The sequence below is a fragment of the Peromyscus eremicus genome, chromosome 23, assembly GCF_949786415.1.
Source record: "Peromyscus eremicus chromosome 23, PerEre_H2_v1, whole genome shotgun sequence".
In the NCBI taxonomy this organism is placed as follows: Eukaryota; Metazoa; Chordata; class Mammalia; order Rodentia; family Cricetidae; genus Peromyscus; species Peromyscus eremicus.
Genome location: NC_081438.1, coordinates 42,989,313 through 43,004,391, shown reverse-complemented (window position 1 = coordinate 43,004,391; position 15,079 = coordinate 42,989,313). Strand labels below are relative to the sequence as shown.

Sequence of the window (15,079 nt, the reverse complement as noted above, 5' to 3'; positions counted from 1 at the left end):
TTTGTTTATATTTTGAGACAGGGCCTTGCTATGTGTCCCAGGCTAGCCTCAAACTTGTACTGCAGCCCAGGCTGGCCTCAAGCTTATAATTATCCTGCCTTAGACTCTGTGGTAGTTTCAATGTAATTGGCCCCCATAAGCTCATAGGGAGTGGCACTATTAGGTGTGGCCTTGTTGGAGGAAGTGTGTCCCTGTGGGAGTGGGCTTTGGGTTCTCATACATGCTCAAGCTACACTTAGTAAGACAGTTCACTGCCTGTTGCCTTCGGGATCAAGATGTAGCTCCTTCGCTCTCAGCTCCTTCTCCAGCACCATGTCTGCCTGCATGCTGCCATGTCCTGCCATGATGATAATGGACTAAACCTCTGAACTGTAAGCCACCCCAATTAAATGGTTTCCTTTAGAAGAGTTGCCATGGTCATTGTGTCTCTTCACTGCAATAGAAACCCCAACTAAGACTCCTTCAGCAACACCAATCCTTCATCATTTACAACGTTCTAAAGAATAACCAAGAAATATAAGAAAAGTACTTTCCTTAGTCCTAGGAGCTAATGATCTAGCAAAAGTGGCTGAATAAAAAGAGGGGGTCACAGGAACCCTAATTTATTGCAGGTAAATCCAAAGTACAGGCACTAACATCCTGAGAGCATACTACATACCAGACATCACTGTGGGTAATTAGGTTGTTGTTGTTGTTGTTGTTGTTGTTGAGACAGGGTTTCTCTGTTTCCCTGCCTTCCCTGGAACTAGATTTGTAGACCAGGCTGGTCTCGAACCCACTGAGATCTGCCTGCCCCTGCCTCCTGAGTGCTGGGATTAAGGTCATGCACCACCACTGCCCGACTCAAGTAATTTATTTTTAATGGCTTTTAAATTTTTTAATTTTTTTGTTCTTTGACTATTTCACGTATGTGTGCATTTTTACCATTTTCACACACACACACTCATCCTGCTGTAGTCCTCTCTCTCCCACTGAATCCTTCTTCCTAACAAGCCCTGTCCTACTTTCATACCTCTTTCTTTTGTGTGTGACTCCCTGCATGTAATTAGGGTTGCTTGCCTGAGCATGGGTGGGGGTTATATACTGGACTATGGCAACACTTCTGGGGGAAAAAGACTCCCTCTCCCCAGCAATCATTAACAGCCAATAGCTCCTTGATGAGGGGTGGGGCCCTGGGAGTCCCTCACTCGCCCACGCTGAAACACTGCTGAGTCCAGTCAAGTCCAGGTAACTGTGCCTTCTGTGAGTTCAGTGGCCATGTCATGTCCAGAAGATAGCACTTCAGGGGACTCCTCCCATTGTCTGGCTGGTGCTCACTCTGAATAACTTAATTGTTGATCTTTCTGGTCATCATCACGATCCTGTGAAATAGACAGTGTTAGTATTGTCCCCCATCTACAGATGGGAAAACTGAGACTCATATGGCTGTGTCCTTAACCTGTGGAACCAGATGTGATCTGCACGTAGACATGTCAGAACCGAATTGAATTAAATTACAGGACATCTGGTATCTGCTTGATTCATGAGGAATTTCTTCTTTCAGATCTGGCATCAGATGTGTTGTGTTGAGGACTAGTGAGATGGTTCAGCAAGCAAATTGCTTGCCATGAAGCCCGATGACCAGAGGTTGATCCCTGGGACCCACATGGTGGCAAGAGAGAAGCACCTCCAAACAGTTGTCTCTGACCTCCACTTGCTCACAGTGGCATGCACTCATACACATCCAAGCACACATGTGTGCAGGCTCACACACATGATATTTGTTCTGTGTGTTACACTGAAGCCAAGCATGATGGCACATGCCTATAACTCTAGGTATTTTAGAGGTTGAGGTAGAAGGAGCTAAAGATCCAGCGTCAGCTACAGCTTGAATTCAAGGCTAAAATGGGCAACTTAGTGAGACCTTGCTTCAAAATACAAATTATAAAAAGGATGGGGGTAGTGCTTACTAGCCTAATATGCACAAGGTCTTGGGTTCAAGCCTTAATATTGCAGAAAAAAAGAGGGGATAGGAGAAAGGAAGGAAGGAAGGAAGGGAGGAAGGAAGGAAGGAAGGAAGGACCAACTTCTGTATGGCGCTGGAGAGATGGCTCAGCAATTAAAAGTGTGTACTGTTCTTACAAAGGACCACCCTGGTGTTCCATGCTCCAGCACTGCATAAACCAGCATGGTAGCACATGCCTGTGACCATAGCACTTGGGTGGTGAAGGCAGCAGAATCAGAAGTTCAGGGGCATCCTTGGCTACATAGGGAGTCTTAGGCCAGCCTGAGATACATGAGACCTGCTTGAGGAGAAACCATAAAACAGAAAGGAGTGAAGAAGGAAGGCAGGAAGGAAAAAGAAGAGAGGCGAGAGAGAGAGGAGCAAGATGGCCACCAAGGCTGACAACCTGAGTTCCATCAGAAACCCACACTGTAGAAAGTGAGGACTCCTGCAAATTGTCCTATGGCCGCCAGCTGGAAACATGGCTTGTGTAAGCACCCCCACCCCCCACACACAATGACACACACACACAGTGACACACACACACAATGACACACACACACAGTGACACACACACAATGACACACACAGTGACACACACACACAATGACACACACACACAATGACACACACACACAGTGACACACACACAATGACACATACACACAGTGACACACACACACAAGGACACACACAATGACTCAATCAATGTAAACTTTGTTTTGTTTTGTTTTGTTTTGTTTTTTGGTTTTCCGAGACAGGGTTTCTCTGTGTAGCTTTATGCCTTTCCTGGAACTCACTTGGTAGCCCAGGCTGGCCTCGAACTCACAGAGATCTGCCTGGCTCTGCCTCCTGAGTGCTGGGATTAAAGGCGTGCGTCACCGCCACCCAGCCTATGTAAACATTTTTTAAGAGAAGAAGGAAAAAGAAAAAGAGAAGGGGAGAGAAGGAAGGGGTGGGAAGTAGGGAATGTGAGTGGTGTGAGAAGACACACTCTTGGCCCACCTCACTGGTGTTTCACATCAGTCTTTACCGATGCCCCCTAAACTGGGTTAAAGGCGTCAACAGCCACCTAGGACCCTTGCACATGAATCTCAGGGTGTAACCACACAGCTCCTGGGGGTAGACCCTGTCAGCAAAGTGATGGAGGGAGGAAGGTCACATGACCAAGAGTCCTTACCTAGACCGGCCTAGGGTGGCGTTCCTCATGCTGGTGCTGCTGGGGTTCCTCACCTTAGACTTCATATGATTTAACTTCCTCCTCTCAGTATGAGAGCCTGTTGGAAAACAGGGAGAGAAACAGGTAAGTGTTCCAACAGGAGCTGGAGAGAGGTTCAGTGTTAAGAGCACTTGCTGCTCTTCCAGAGGACTGGGGTTAAATTCCTAGCACCCACATGATGGCTCACAACCATCTACAACTGCAGTCGCAAGAGGCCTGACACCAGGCCCACTTTTTGTGCACATACATAAAAGCAAACACTCATATACAAAATTAAAATAAATGGATTTTATTTTATTTATTTATTTTATTTATTTATTTATTTATTTTATTTTTTATTTTTTTTTTCAAGACAAGCTTTCTCAGTGCAGTTCTGGTTGGCCTGGAACTCCCTCTGTAGACCAGGCTGGCCTCAAACTCACAGTGAAATTCCTGGCTCTGCCTCCTGAGTGCTGGGATTAAAGGCATGTGCCACCACTGCCCCACTTGAATTAAGCCAATCTTAAAATGGCAAATGTTTTGTTTTTTCTCATTTGTGGTTCCTACATTTTATATAGTATAATAAAATCATGTCTATATCCATTAAAGTAGAAATGAAGTGAAACTCTCCAGGGATAATGGGATAAATGGGAGGAGATGATGTTAGAGAAGGAGCACAGGTAGCCAGGCAGTGCTGGTGCATGTCTTTAATCCCAGCACTCGGGAGGCAGAGGCTGATGGAGCTCTGAGTTCGAGGCCAGCCTGGTCTACAGAGTGAATTCCAGGACAGCCAGAGCTACACAGGGAAACATTGTCCCAAAAAACGGAAAAGAAAAGCAGTACAGAGGAGTGGGAGACAGGGGTTCAATATACAATATATATGATGAAAAATTTTCTTCATTTTTCCCATTTTGTATCTATTTATGTTATGTGTAGGGTAAAAAGGGCCAAGAAAAGAACATCCTGACCCTGACTTGACTCTCAAGCCTGAGACAGGGCCAAGAAAAAGAATTCCACCAATCCTTGAGCTTGTCCCAAGATCAGACCACAAAATTCCCACCAATCCCAGGCCATACTGGAAAGCCGCCCCTCCCCCCAAAGGAAAGCCTATCTATCCCTGTCTCCTACCCAGTTCCTGCTGCTTCTTCACCAAGCAGAGGCAGCAACCCTACCTCCCGTGTCTTTCCAAATAAATCTTTTGTGTGAGGTTTGTTGAGCCGTATGACTTTGAGGTATTTCTTGGCTCCCAACTGTCAGGATACCTTTCTCCTCTGAATTGTAACATTTTACAGTGTGCATGTACGTTCATGCATTTTTTTTTCCTCATGTAGGTGCCCATGCACATGTGTGCCCATGCATGTGGAGGCTCTCAGTTGTCAGAAATTGACCCTATTCATTGAGGTAGGGTCTCTCAATCAAACCCAGAGCTGCCAGCTTGTTAGGTGGGTCCCATGTCTCCATGCTCTGAGGCTGGAATTACAGGAAGACCACCACACCCACTCAACATTTACATGGATTCCTGGGAATCCAAACTCCAGTCCTCACACCTGTATGATCAGCACTTTAACAGGTGAGCAATCTCCCTGAAAACAAACCTAATTCATTAATTAAAACAAGGATGTACCGGAGAGACGCTCAGTGGGGTAAAAGTGCTTGTCATACAAGCCCGAGGACCTGAGTTCTGTCCGAGCACCCATGTAGGAATCCAGGTGTGGTAGGTATATACTTGTAATCCCAGCACTGATGAGGCAAAAATCTCTGGAGCGCGCTGCCCAACCAGCCTAGCCTAAGAAGCAAGCCCCAGATCCAGTAAGAGACCTGGTCTCAAAAGACAGGGTGGAGCCAGGCATGGTGGCACACACCTTTAACTCCAGCACTTGGTAGACAGAAACACAGAGGTGGGCAGCTCTCTGTGGGTTCAAAGCCAACATGTTCTACATAGTGGGTGCCAGGACAGCCCAGGGCTACATAAAGAGACCCTGTCTCAAAAAAAAAAAAAAAAGAGAGAGAGATATAGAGGCCTGAGGAGATTGGTCAGTAGGTCAGAGTGCTTACTCTGCAACCTTGACAACCTGAGTTTGAACCTCAAGCACTGTGCAAAAATGAGGCATGTTTCACGGCACCAGCAAGCTTTCAGAGGAGGGAAGCAACCAACAGCCCTCTCCAGGCTGGTCAACCTGTGAACCACAACAACAGCCTGCATGGGCATGGTCACCCAAAGAGGGCAGGAGTAACACACATACCTTGGTGGTAACCAACAGCTCTCTAATCGGACTTTAGAACTTTTCAAAAAGAGGGAAATCATGCCTGGTACTAGAAACTTAGGCAAACTGCCCAGTGAAGTCACAGATCATGAAGAGAACCTACAACCCCCACTTTACTGCACCAGCATAATCCCTAACTACATTCTAAGTATCTGTCCTTATACCCACAGAGAGGTGCAGTTCTCACCCCTCATCAAGGAAACTTCTTGATGCAACAGATGGAGACCACTACAGAAAACTACAACCAATCAAAATTCAGAGTTGTGGAGCCCGGTCCCATGGATACATCTACAACATAACTCCTGCACCAAAGGCTCAGGAAACATTGTGGAAGAGCGAGCAGGAAGATTTTAAGAGTCAGGGGGCCGGGCGGTGGTGGCGCACGCCTTTAATCCCAGCACTCGGGAGGCAGAGCCAGGCGGATTTCTGTGAGTTCGAGGCCAGCCTGGGCTACCAAGTGAGTTCCAGGACTATCTCAGAACTAGCTCTGTAGACCAGGGTGGCCTCGAATTCACAGAGATCCACCTGTCTCTGCCTCGTCAGTGCTGGGATTAAAGGCATGTGCAACTATCTGAACAAGAAAAAAAAAACAGTTTTTTTTTTTTTAACAAGGCATGATTGTACATGCCTATAATTTTAGTTTTGGAAAATGGAGATAGGCACAGCCTAAGAGTCCACAGGCCAGTGCCAGTCATCCTAGTCAAAATGGCAAGCTTCCAGTTTAGTGAGAGACCCTTTTTCAAGACAGAAAAGACAAGAGAGCAATAAAAGTTTTGACCACCACATGCACAACTGTATACTCATGCATGCAGCACACACACGCAGAAAATAAAATGGAATGGCTAGAGATGTTTCTTAGTGGTAGAACACTTGTGTAGCATATCCAATAGCCTGGATTCAGTGCACAGTACTGAAGGGAAGAAAGGGGAAAGCTCTTGGGGGAGGACACCTGAGGTTGACGCAATTGATTAGCTATTCATTCCATCTCTGACTCACTAGCAACTGACTCTTTGAAGAGGGTTAGCTAGCAGCATGTTAGCATGCTGAGCTGTTTTCCTCCCTGAGCTGTTGGCTGGGGTCTTACCTACCTGAAGTGGTCTTCTGGGGGTTGTCAACTGGCTTGTTCTTAGCATTCAAGATCTCCATCGCCCTCTTCACATCCTTGTCCACTGGGTTCATACACACCTTGCCTTTCTGGCGGAAGTGGAATCTACAGAGGGTGGAAAGGTGGATGCCAGGTTAGGGCATGGAGGATCTAAGGTGTTCATAACTCTCACCCAGCAACACGAAAGGTTCTGCTCACATCACAGCACGTAGGTTGCAGCTTCCACTCACTTCCTGCACGCGATAATGCCTAGCGTGCTGGAGAATATTCCATTTGATCCTGGGTTGGTAACCCAGGCAGCAGTCTTCAAAGGCACCTACAGAGGCAAGTGAGATGGCTCAGTTGGTAAAGGTGCTTGCCACCTAAGTTCAGTCCCCAGAACCCACATGGAGAGAGTCACAAATTATCATCCCCTGACCTCCATAAACATGTAGCACATGTGTGTGTGCGCGTGCGTGCATGTGTGTGTGTGTGTGTGTGTGTGTGTGTGTGTGTGTGTATGACTGGGTCATAGGCCCTAAATGAGAACCTAATACTATTATTCTAATAAGTAAACATAGTAATAAACTGTCCTTTACATTCTTATCCATATACTCATAAGTTATTACCCTCATCAGTGAACTTTTGTTGTTGGTTGTTTTTGCTTTTTGGGGGGCCCGCCACCCAGTTCCCAAATAAATCATACATGGAGGCTTATTCTTAATTATAAATGCCCAGCCTTAGCTTGGCTTATTTCTAGCCAGCTTTTCTTAACTTTAAATTATCCTGTCTACCTTTTACCTCTGGGCTCTTTCCTTTTCTTACTTCTGAAATCTTACTTTCACTCTTACTCCGTGGTTTGCTGTGTAGCTGGGTGGCTGGCCCCTGATGTCCTCTTCCTTTTTCTCTTGCTCTTTCTTTTTGCTCCTCCCAGATTTCTCCTTCTATTTATTCTCTCTGCCTGCCAGCCTCACCTATCCTTTCTCCCTTGCTATTGACCTTTCAACGCTATATTAGACCATAAGGTGTTTTAGAAAGGCCAAGTAACACAGCTTCACAGAGTTAAACAAATGCAACATAAAAGAATGCAGCACATCTTTGCATCATTAAACAAATGTTCCAGAGCATAAACAAATGTAACACATCTTAAAATAATATTCTACAACGGCTTCTTTTTATATTAGATGACAATTATCCCAAAGATCCACAACAGATCAACATTCAGGGTAAGGGACCATGGAATTTCCAACTATAAATGAGAAGTCTATATCATACTTCCTTCCCACAAGGTTCAGGGATTATCTCAGAAGAGGGGGCAGAAAAGTTGCAAGACTCAGAGGGAGACATCTTCAAAGAAAGAGTATTTGCTGGACATGATGAGGCCATTGTACACATCAATTATAGGAGCTGTGATGTGTGCACAGACCCACACAAGATCAAGGCAGCCAGAATCTCAGCATGGGTGGGTGGAGGGGACTCATCAAGTCTTACCCCTATCTGACAAGCTATTGGAAATTGATGGTTGCTAGGAGAGGCTTGGTTTTCTTCAGGGACATGGTCCCAGAAAGATTACCCCTGCTCTAATATATGATCCTTCAGCCATACACATACAGGCAGCATTCAGTGGACTAAGTGGGTTTAAAAACAGAGCACATTAAGTCAGGTGGGGAAGTGGTAGGGGGATAGGGGTGATAGAGAAGGGAATAAGGAATAGATTTGATCAAAACATATTGCATATATGAAATACTCAAAAATAAAAAAAAAATCACAAAAAGATACCTGCAACTAGATGACCCAGCCACATCCATGATTCCAGGGGCACATTACTGGCAGGGACAATCAAAGATGTGAGCATGGCACGTACACATACACACACACACACACACACACACACACACACACACACACACACACCACCTTCTAGATACAGAGGTCAACAGGCTACCTGGGAGATAAGGAAGCTTCCTGGCTTGCTCTCAGCTCTTGATATAAGGATGCTGGCAGAAATTGTAGAGTGCAGGTAGGCAAAGAAACATCCCAGGAGCCTTTCTGTTTCTGCTCTGAGGTAGAGGACAGGTGCATACTTGCAGACATCGAGGCACATGCATTCTGTAAGCCCTGCAGTTCAGATGCTGGTGCAGATGGTCATGAGTTTGAAACCAGTCTGAGCCACTGAGACCCTGTCTCACAGCACGACCTAAATTTTGACTAGGACTATAACTCAGTTGGTAAAGTGTTTGCCTAGCTTGTATGAGCCCCTGGGTTGGATCCCCAGAACTACATAAACCAGGTGTGGTAGTACATGCCTAGAATCCTAGCACCTGGTAAACGGAGGCAGATACATCAGAATTTCAAAGTCAGCTAGGTAGCAAGTTAGAGACCAGCTTGAGATATATGAGACCCTATCTTTTGTTTTTTGGGGTTTTTTGTTTTTGTTTTTTTTTGTTTTTTTTTTGAGACAGGGTTTCTCTGTAGCTTTGGAGCCTGTCCTGGAACTCACTCTATAGCCCAGGTTGGCTTCGAACTCACAGAGATCCACCTGTCTCTGCCTCCCGAGTGCTGGGATTAAAGGCGTGTGCCGCCACCACCGGGCGAGATCCTATCTTAATTTTTAAAATGAAAAATTAGCTAGGCATGGTGGCATACAACTTTAATCCCCAAATTCAGTAGGCAAGAGGCAAGCAGATTGCTGAGTTCGAGGCTATCCTGCTCTACAGAGTGAGATCTAGGATAGCCAGGGCTACATAGGGAAACCTCATCTCCAAAAAAAAAAAAAATTTTTTAATGAAAAAAATTAAAGGCCAAGTATGGTGGCACATGCCTTTAATCCCAGCACTCAGGAGGCAGAGGCAGAAGGATTTCTAAGAGTCTGAAGACAGCCTGGTATACACAGTGAGGTATATATACACATAGTGGGACCTTTTCTAAAAAAAAAATTAAAAAAAAAAAACAAAGAAACACACACACACACACACACACACACACACACACACACACACACACACATATCTGGGGCCAGAGAGGCAAAGGCACTTGCCACCAAGTTCTAATAGCCTGAGTTTGATCCTGAGGATTCACATAGTGAAGGAGAGAACCAACTCCTGTGAGTTGTCCTGTTGTCTCCACATAAAGTAAATAAATAAATGGATATATGTAATTAGGATAAATAAACAAACAGACAGATTACTCAACTTTTCTGAAGATCTCAGCTATGGTCTGGCCTGTCCGTACATGATACTAGCTTAAATTCCTTTTCTTCTCTCTACCCATCTTAATAACTGCTAACCTGACCGTTCTTTGTTAGTTCCTCTGCTGGCCAAACGAAAGCTTAAAAGAGTTCTCCTAGGTACCAAATATCTAGACAATACTGACATAAATTGGACCTAGTGTCTCAGGGGAGTTTCAACCTGGTAGAGGAGACAGAGAAGTTTTCTACACAAAAAGAGTATGTGCAGGAGCTCGGAGGAGTGCCCAAGGAAAAGGAGATGATCCTAGAAAGTTCTGAGAAGTAGAAAAGTAAATGAATAAACAAAAAAGGCTTGATAATACAGTGGGTTCCTCAATCTAGCCAGGCTTCAAGGTTATCTGTAAGCCCTATCTGCCAAATCTTGCCTCTGGAATCAAATCTGAGTTCAAGTAGAAACCAGCACAGTGGTTCAGGGAGAGAACTCATTCTCCTTACCATTCCTCTACTTTGGTTCTTGAGGGCAAGGGGCAGTGGTGTTAGATAAGAACTGGGGCTCCAGGGATCCTTGGCAGGTGTTTTCAAACACTGGGGGCCACTTTTCTCCCGGGATCAAAGGGCAGAGGCTGGGCCTGACTCTGATAGCAGACTGTAGAAAGAAAGCCAAGCCTCCCTCCTGAACATAAAGTAGACTCTGCTGGAAGCTTGAACCTGTAGGACATAGTAGAGGAGCAGGCAGGGCAGGGGGTAGGATCTTGGGTCCTCAATCTAGCCTGGGACCTTGTTTTGACAACTGCTGAGACCCCATGTTTCCTCAGAGATGAAGCACCGAGTGGCAAGACTCTGTAGAGATGCTCTGTGCTGAGACTTGGCCTTGAGTGACTGAACCCTCAAGTACCTCTTTCCAGTAGGGTGAAGAAGATCCAGAAACGGTCCCCTGACCGTGACCTGGGAGTAAGTATTTTTCACTGGATTCTTAAATTTTTCATTACTGCTTGGCAGATGAGGAAACTGAGCCTCACAAAAGACAACGTTAGGCCCTTAGCTAGGCTACACAGGGAGGAAAGGCAGGGAATCCACTTTGGAAGATACCCAGGGCTCAGAGCTCAACTTCACATCCCTAGCTAGGCAGAGGAAAGACATCAAAATGCACTCTAAGTGCATTTTCCCCCAATTGGAAGCCACCTTCTGCTTCCTGCAGCTCCCAAGCCTCTTGAATCTTGCAAAGGAAGCACACCAGCGTGGAGGTGAGGGGTCCTGGAATAGGTAGCTGGGGACCCTTCATTTCTATCCATCCAGCCCCAGTAGTACCAGGAATTCTTGCTTTGCCCAACCTCTCAAGAGCCACTGAAGAACTCAAAGGATGCAGAATCAGTGGAGAGTTCAACAAGTATGGGGCAGGGAGCCCAAGTGAGCCGAGAAAGCGACATCTGGAAAGCTGGAGCAAGGAAAGAGTGGCTACGGGCAGTACCTTGGACATGGACAACAGGCACCCAGGTCCAAACAAAGCAGGCGACCAGGCAGGCAAAGAGCCACAGTTTCATGGTGCAGGCCAGATCTCCTCTCCGGGTACCTGAAGGTTTAATGGGGCCACCTATGGAAGTGGGAGGGAAGGATAAAGACAACAGTGTCTCAAGCCAGGCCCTGGAACTCTCTGAAAGAGAGGCAGGTGACAAAGGACCCACTCTAGTCAGAGGAGAACTCACCAGTGCCAGTGTGGTCCTGAGAGCCGGTGCTTGCTTATAGGGTGTACTGCCTGTGGGATCAATAGATTGGCTTCACCCTTTATAGTCAGAGCCCCGCCCTGCAATGACTTGCCCTCTCTCTTCTCTCCCTCCCTCCTTTGCTCCTCCCCTCCCCCCTCTCTGTGAGACTTCTGCTGGGCTTCTACTTCCCACAGACAGACCAAGCTCTCCTTTGCATCTGTCTCTCCAGGTTACTTGCATCATGAGCCTTGAAGTTGCCTCCACTTTACCCAGGCCTCTCAACCAGCATCTTCTACTACTACCTTATTATATGGGGTCCAACACTGTCCCCAGCCCTCTCCCTTACCTCATGGATACTCTTATAATTAACTGGCCTTTAAATTGTTTTATTTTCCTGAAATTTCATAATTTCATTTTCAATGGCCGAATAAAATTATAGCTGATGGTGCACTTTTTAAATTTAATTTATCTGGGGGCTGGGGTTAGGAGAACCACAGTGAGGAAGGGTGTGGAGATCTGGGGACAACTTGGAGAGTCAGTGGGACCCAGGAATCAAACTAAGGTCATCAGGCTTAGTGGCAGGCACCTTCAGTCATCTTACTGTCAGGAAAGGTCCATTTCCGATGGGGCAGTAAGTGACACGTGAATTTCCCCCAATGTTATATTGGGAATCATCCCAACAAAACTGTTTTTAACAACCACAGCAATGAAAGAAAGAAATGCTCTGGTTTGGAATGTGAAGCCAGGATCCAAGTAACGTCATCTCCTGTCTGCAGGAAACAAAACAAGATTCACCAAGAAAGCATTTCTTCTTCCCTTTGGTTAACTTGACCCACTGGGGAATAGGGGTTTCAGTAGATCAGGCAGGTGCGGGGAGGGGAGGGAAGGCCTGCCACAGGACCTCACAACTTACTGCTTTTAACTTTTTAGCTCCCTCATTCGAGGCGGGCTATCCCAGTCCTTTCTCTGGCTATTTCTCACACTCTGAACCTCCTATTTCCGGCTCTACTTAGTCCTTCTCAGTCGCCCCCCCCCCCCCCCCCCCGCCCGGGAGCAGGGGAGGCGGTGCTGGCCAAGCGCAGGTAAGTGAGGCTTAAGGTCTGGCTGGATGAATGGAGCTCAGAGCTCCAGGCATCCAGGGCGAGGCAGAAAGCTGCGGTCTAGATTTGGAGAATGGCACCAGGGGATGAGTTTTGAGGAATGGTACTTGAGGCTGAGACTTGCTGGTGGAGATATGAGTGGGTTTGGTGGATAAAATTTACAGCCGGTGTATAACAACAGATTAAGTACTGTATATAAGAGCTTGGGGCCTAAGGTGGGGCCTTCTGGGTGAGGCTTATATCGGAGTGAAAATTCAGCCATAGCATTTGCTGGGGGAGGAACCCAGCAGTCTTTTTGTAGAGGGCGTACAAGCCCCATCCTTAGCCCCCAGAGCCGCAAGCTTCTCAGGTTCCTCAGCACCTCTGGATGAGGGTGGGTGAGGCTGGGTTGGGACGCTGCTCCGCGTGGCTGCCGGCTTGGAGACGCAGCGTGGCAAGCTAGCTGGCCGGCTATGGTCCATTGCTTCCCAATACCTGCTGAGGCCAAGTCTCAGGGGCACTTCTTGGAATGTGTACCCACTTTCCCAACTTAAGGATCAGGGCTGGTCCCGCCAGCAGCCTTCATGGGGAAGGGGAGAGGAAGTCTAAGCGAGTAGCTTTGTACAGTCACATGTGCCTGCCCAAGGTGCAGGTGCAGGTGTGTGGGCAGGAGACAGGATGTTCAAGGGTTACAAGGCCATGAATCAAAGACAAAGTTCTAGGCTGGAGACGTAGAATTGGTAGAGTGCTGGCCTAGGATGCATGAAAATCGAGGTTCTAATGCTACCACAACATAAAATTGGAGGTGCACATCTGTAATCTCAGCTCTTGGAGACAGGTGCAGAAAAATCAGAAGTTCAAGGCCAGCCTGGGATATATGAGTCTCCCCCGACCCCCACCGCCACCCCTCACACACACTGCATGAGTTTGGTACCTGGGTGGCTGAGACATCCAAATTCAAGGTCTACCTGGACTGCAGAGTTCAGAGAGTTTAAGAGTAACTTAGTAAGGATCTGCCTTAGTAAAAAGAGGGCTGTGGTAGAGTGTTTGTCTAATATATAACCCTGTACCACTCGGGGAGGATTCAGAAATGCTACAAATCCTGGCACTGGAGAGGCCAAGGTAGGAAGATAATAAGTTTGAGACCAACCTTTGCTGTACAGCGAGATTCTCCACTCAACAGAACAACAAAAATACTGTTCATGAAATGAGTAGTCCTGCCGGGTGCACACCTTTAACCCCAGCACTCGGGAGGCAGAGATAGGTGGATCTCTGTGAGTTCGAGGCCAGCCTGGTCTACAGAGTGAGATCTAGGACAGCACCAAAACTACACAGAGAAACCCTGTCTCAAAAAAAAAAAAAAAAAAAAAAAGTGCTCGGAGTGTAGCCACGCACCATGCTTATTTTATAAGGTGCTGGGGCTAGAACCCAGGACTTGGTGCATAGCAAGCCCCATTTTTTTTTGTATGTTTGGGTTTTTAATTTATTTTTAAATTAGCATGCAGCGTACTAGGTATTGTTATGGTGTTTTCAAACTTTAAAATATTTGATTACATCATTATACTATGTATATGTGTGGGCACGTGTAAGACAGAGGACAACCCTGTGGAGTTGGTTCTCTCATACCATCATGTGAGTCTTAAAGATTGAACTCAGGTCATCAGTCTTGGCAGCAAACATTTTACCCACTTCACCACCCCCTTGTACTTTATTTTTAAACTTATTTTATGTGTGCGTGTTTTGCCTGCAAATAACTGCTGTCCCAGTTGTGCTCATTAGCTTTGTCAACTTGACACGACCTAGAATCCCCTGGGAAGAGAGTCTCAGTGGGCGGTTGCCTGGATCAGGTTGGCCTGTGGGAAGGTCTGTCTGGGATCATCCTCTCTGACTTAATTGATGTGGGAAGATCTAGCCTGAAAGTGGACATTAACCTTACGTGGTTCGGGGCCCTGGATTGTATGAGAATGGAGAGTAAAATGAGCACTGCCCTTGACTGTGAATACAACTGCTTGCCTCAACTTCCTGCCGCCTTGACCTCTCTCAAGGGATCTAGCATGGCAAACATGGCCCTGGCAGGCCTTGCCCTTCCCCATGCTCTCTGCCGTGCTAAAAACCATCAGATTACATTCTGAAAGCTAGCCCCCAAGGTCTATTCCCTTATTTGGACATTTCCTCCGTCCCCCACTCCCCCACTCCCCAACCCTCTCACTCTCCTACCTCCCTACCCCCCCACTTCCCAACCCTCTCACTCCCCCCCTCCCCCACCCCCCCTCCCAGGCTTACCGCCAAGGTCCAGCTATCAAAATATTGAAGTTCAGCAATCTAAAGCCCCCCTTTGGCTCACCTAATTAACGTGTCCAATCAGAATAAACACATCCTAACATGGGGTTTCCCTTTTTCCCTATGGGCCACATCTGTCTCCTCTCTATCCAGAGGCAGTCTCTGTCCCTCCAGGACAAATATCCCTCCTCCCTCTCCCTTGTTCCCTTCCCCTTCTCCCTCATCCTGTCTCCTGTCTTTGTCTCTTATTCCCTGCTCTTTGTCCCTCTGGAGCAAATAAATCTCCTTTGTGTTACAAAC

At 46.7% G+C, this 15,079-nt stretch overlaps 1 protein-coding gene across 1 annotated transcript; it reads right to left on the bottom strand.

Moving 5' to 3' along the window:
* Positions 1–944: 944 nt before the first annotated feature.
* Ccl25 (C-C motif chemokine ligand 25) lies at positions 945–12,981 on the bottom strand. The gene is made up of 6 exons (XM_059248991.1): positions 12,831–12,981; positions 11,186–11,308; positions 6,750–6,867; positions 6,535–6,656; positions 3,165–3,261; positions 945–1,361 (listed from the first exon to the last, which is right to left on the bottom strand). Exons 1-6 carry the CDS (start codon positions 12,979–12,981, stop codon positions 1,328–1,330), a joined length of 645 nt encoding a protein of 214 aa, XP_059104974.1. The 3' UTR covers positions 945–1,327.
* Positions 12,982–15,079: the final 2,098 nt, after the last annotated feature.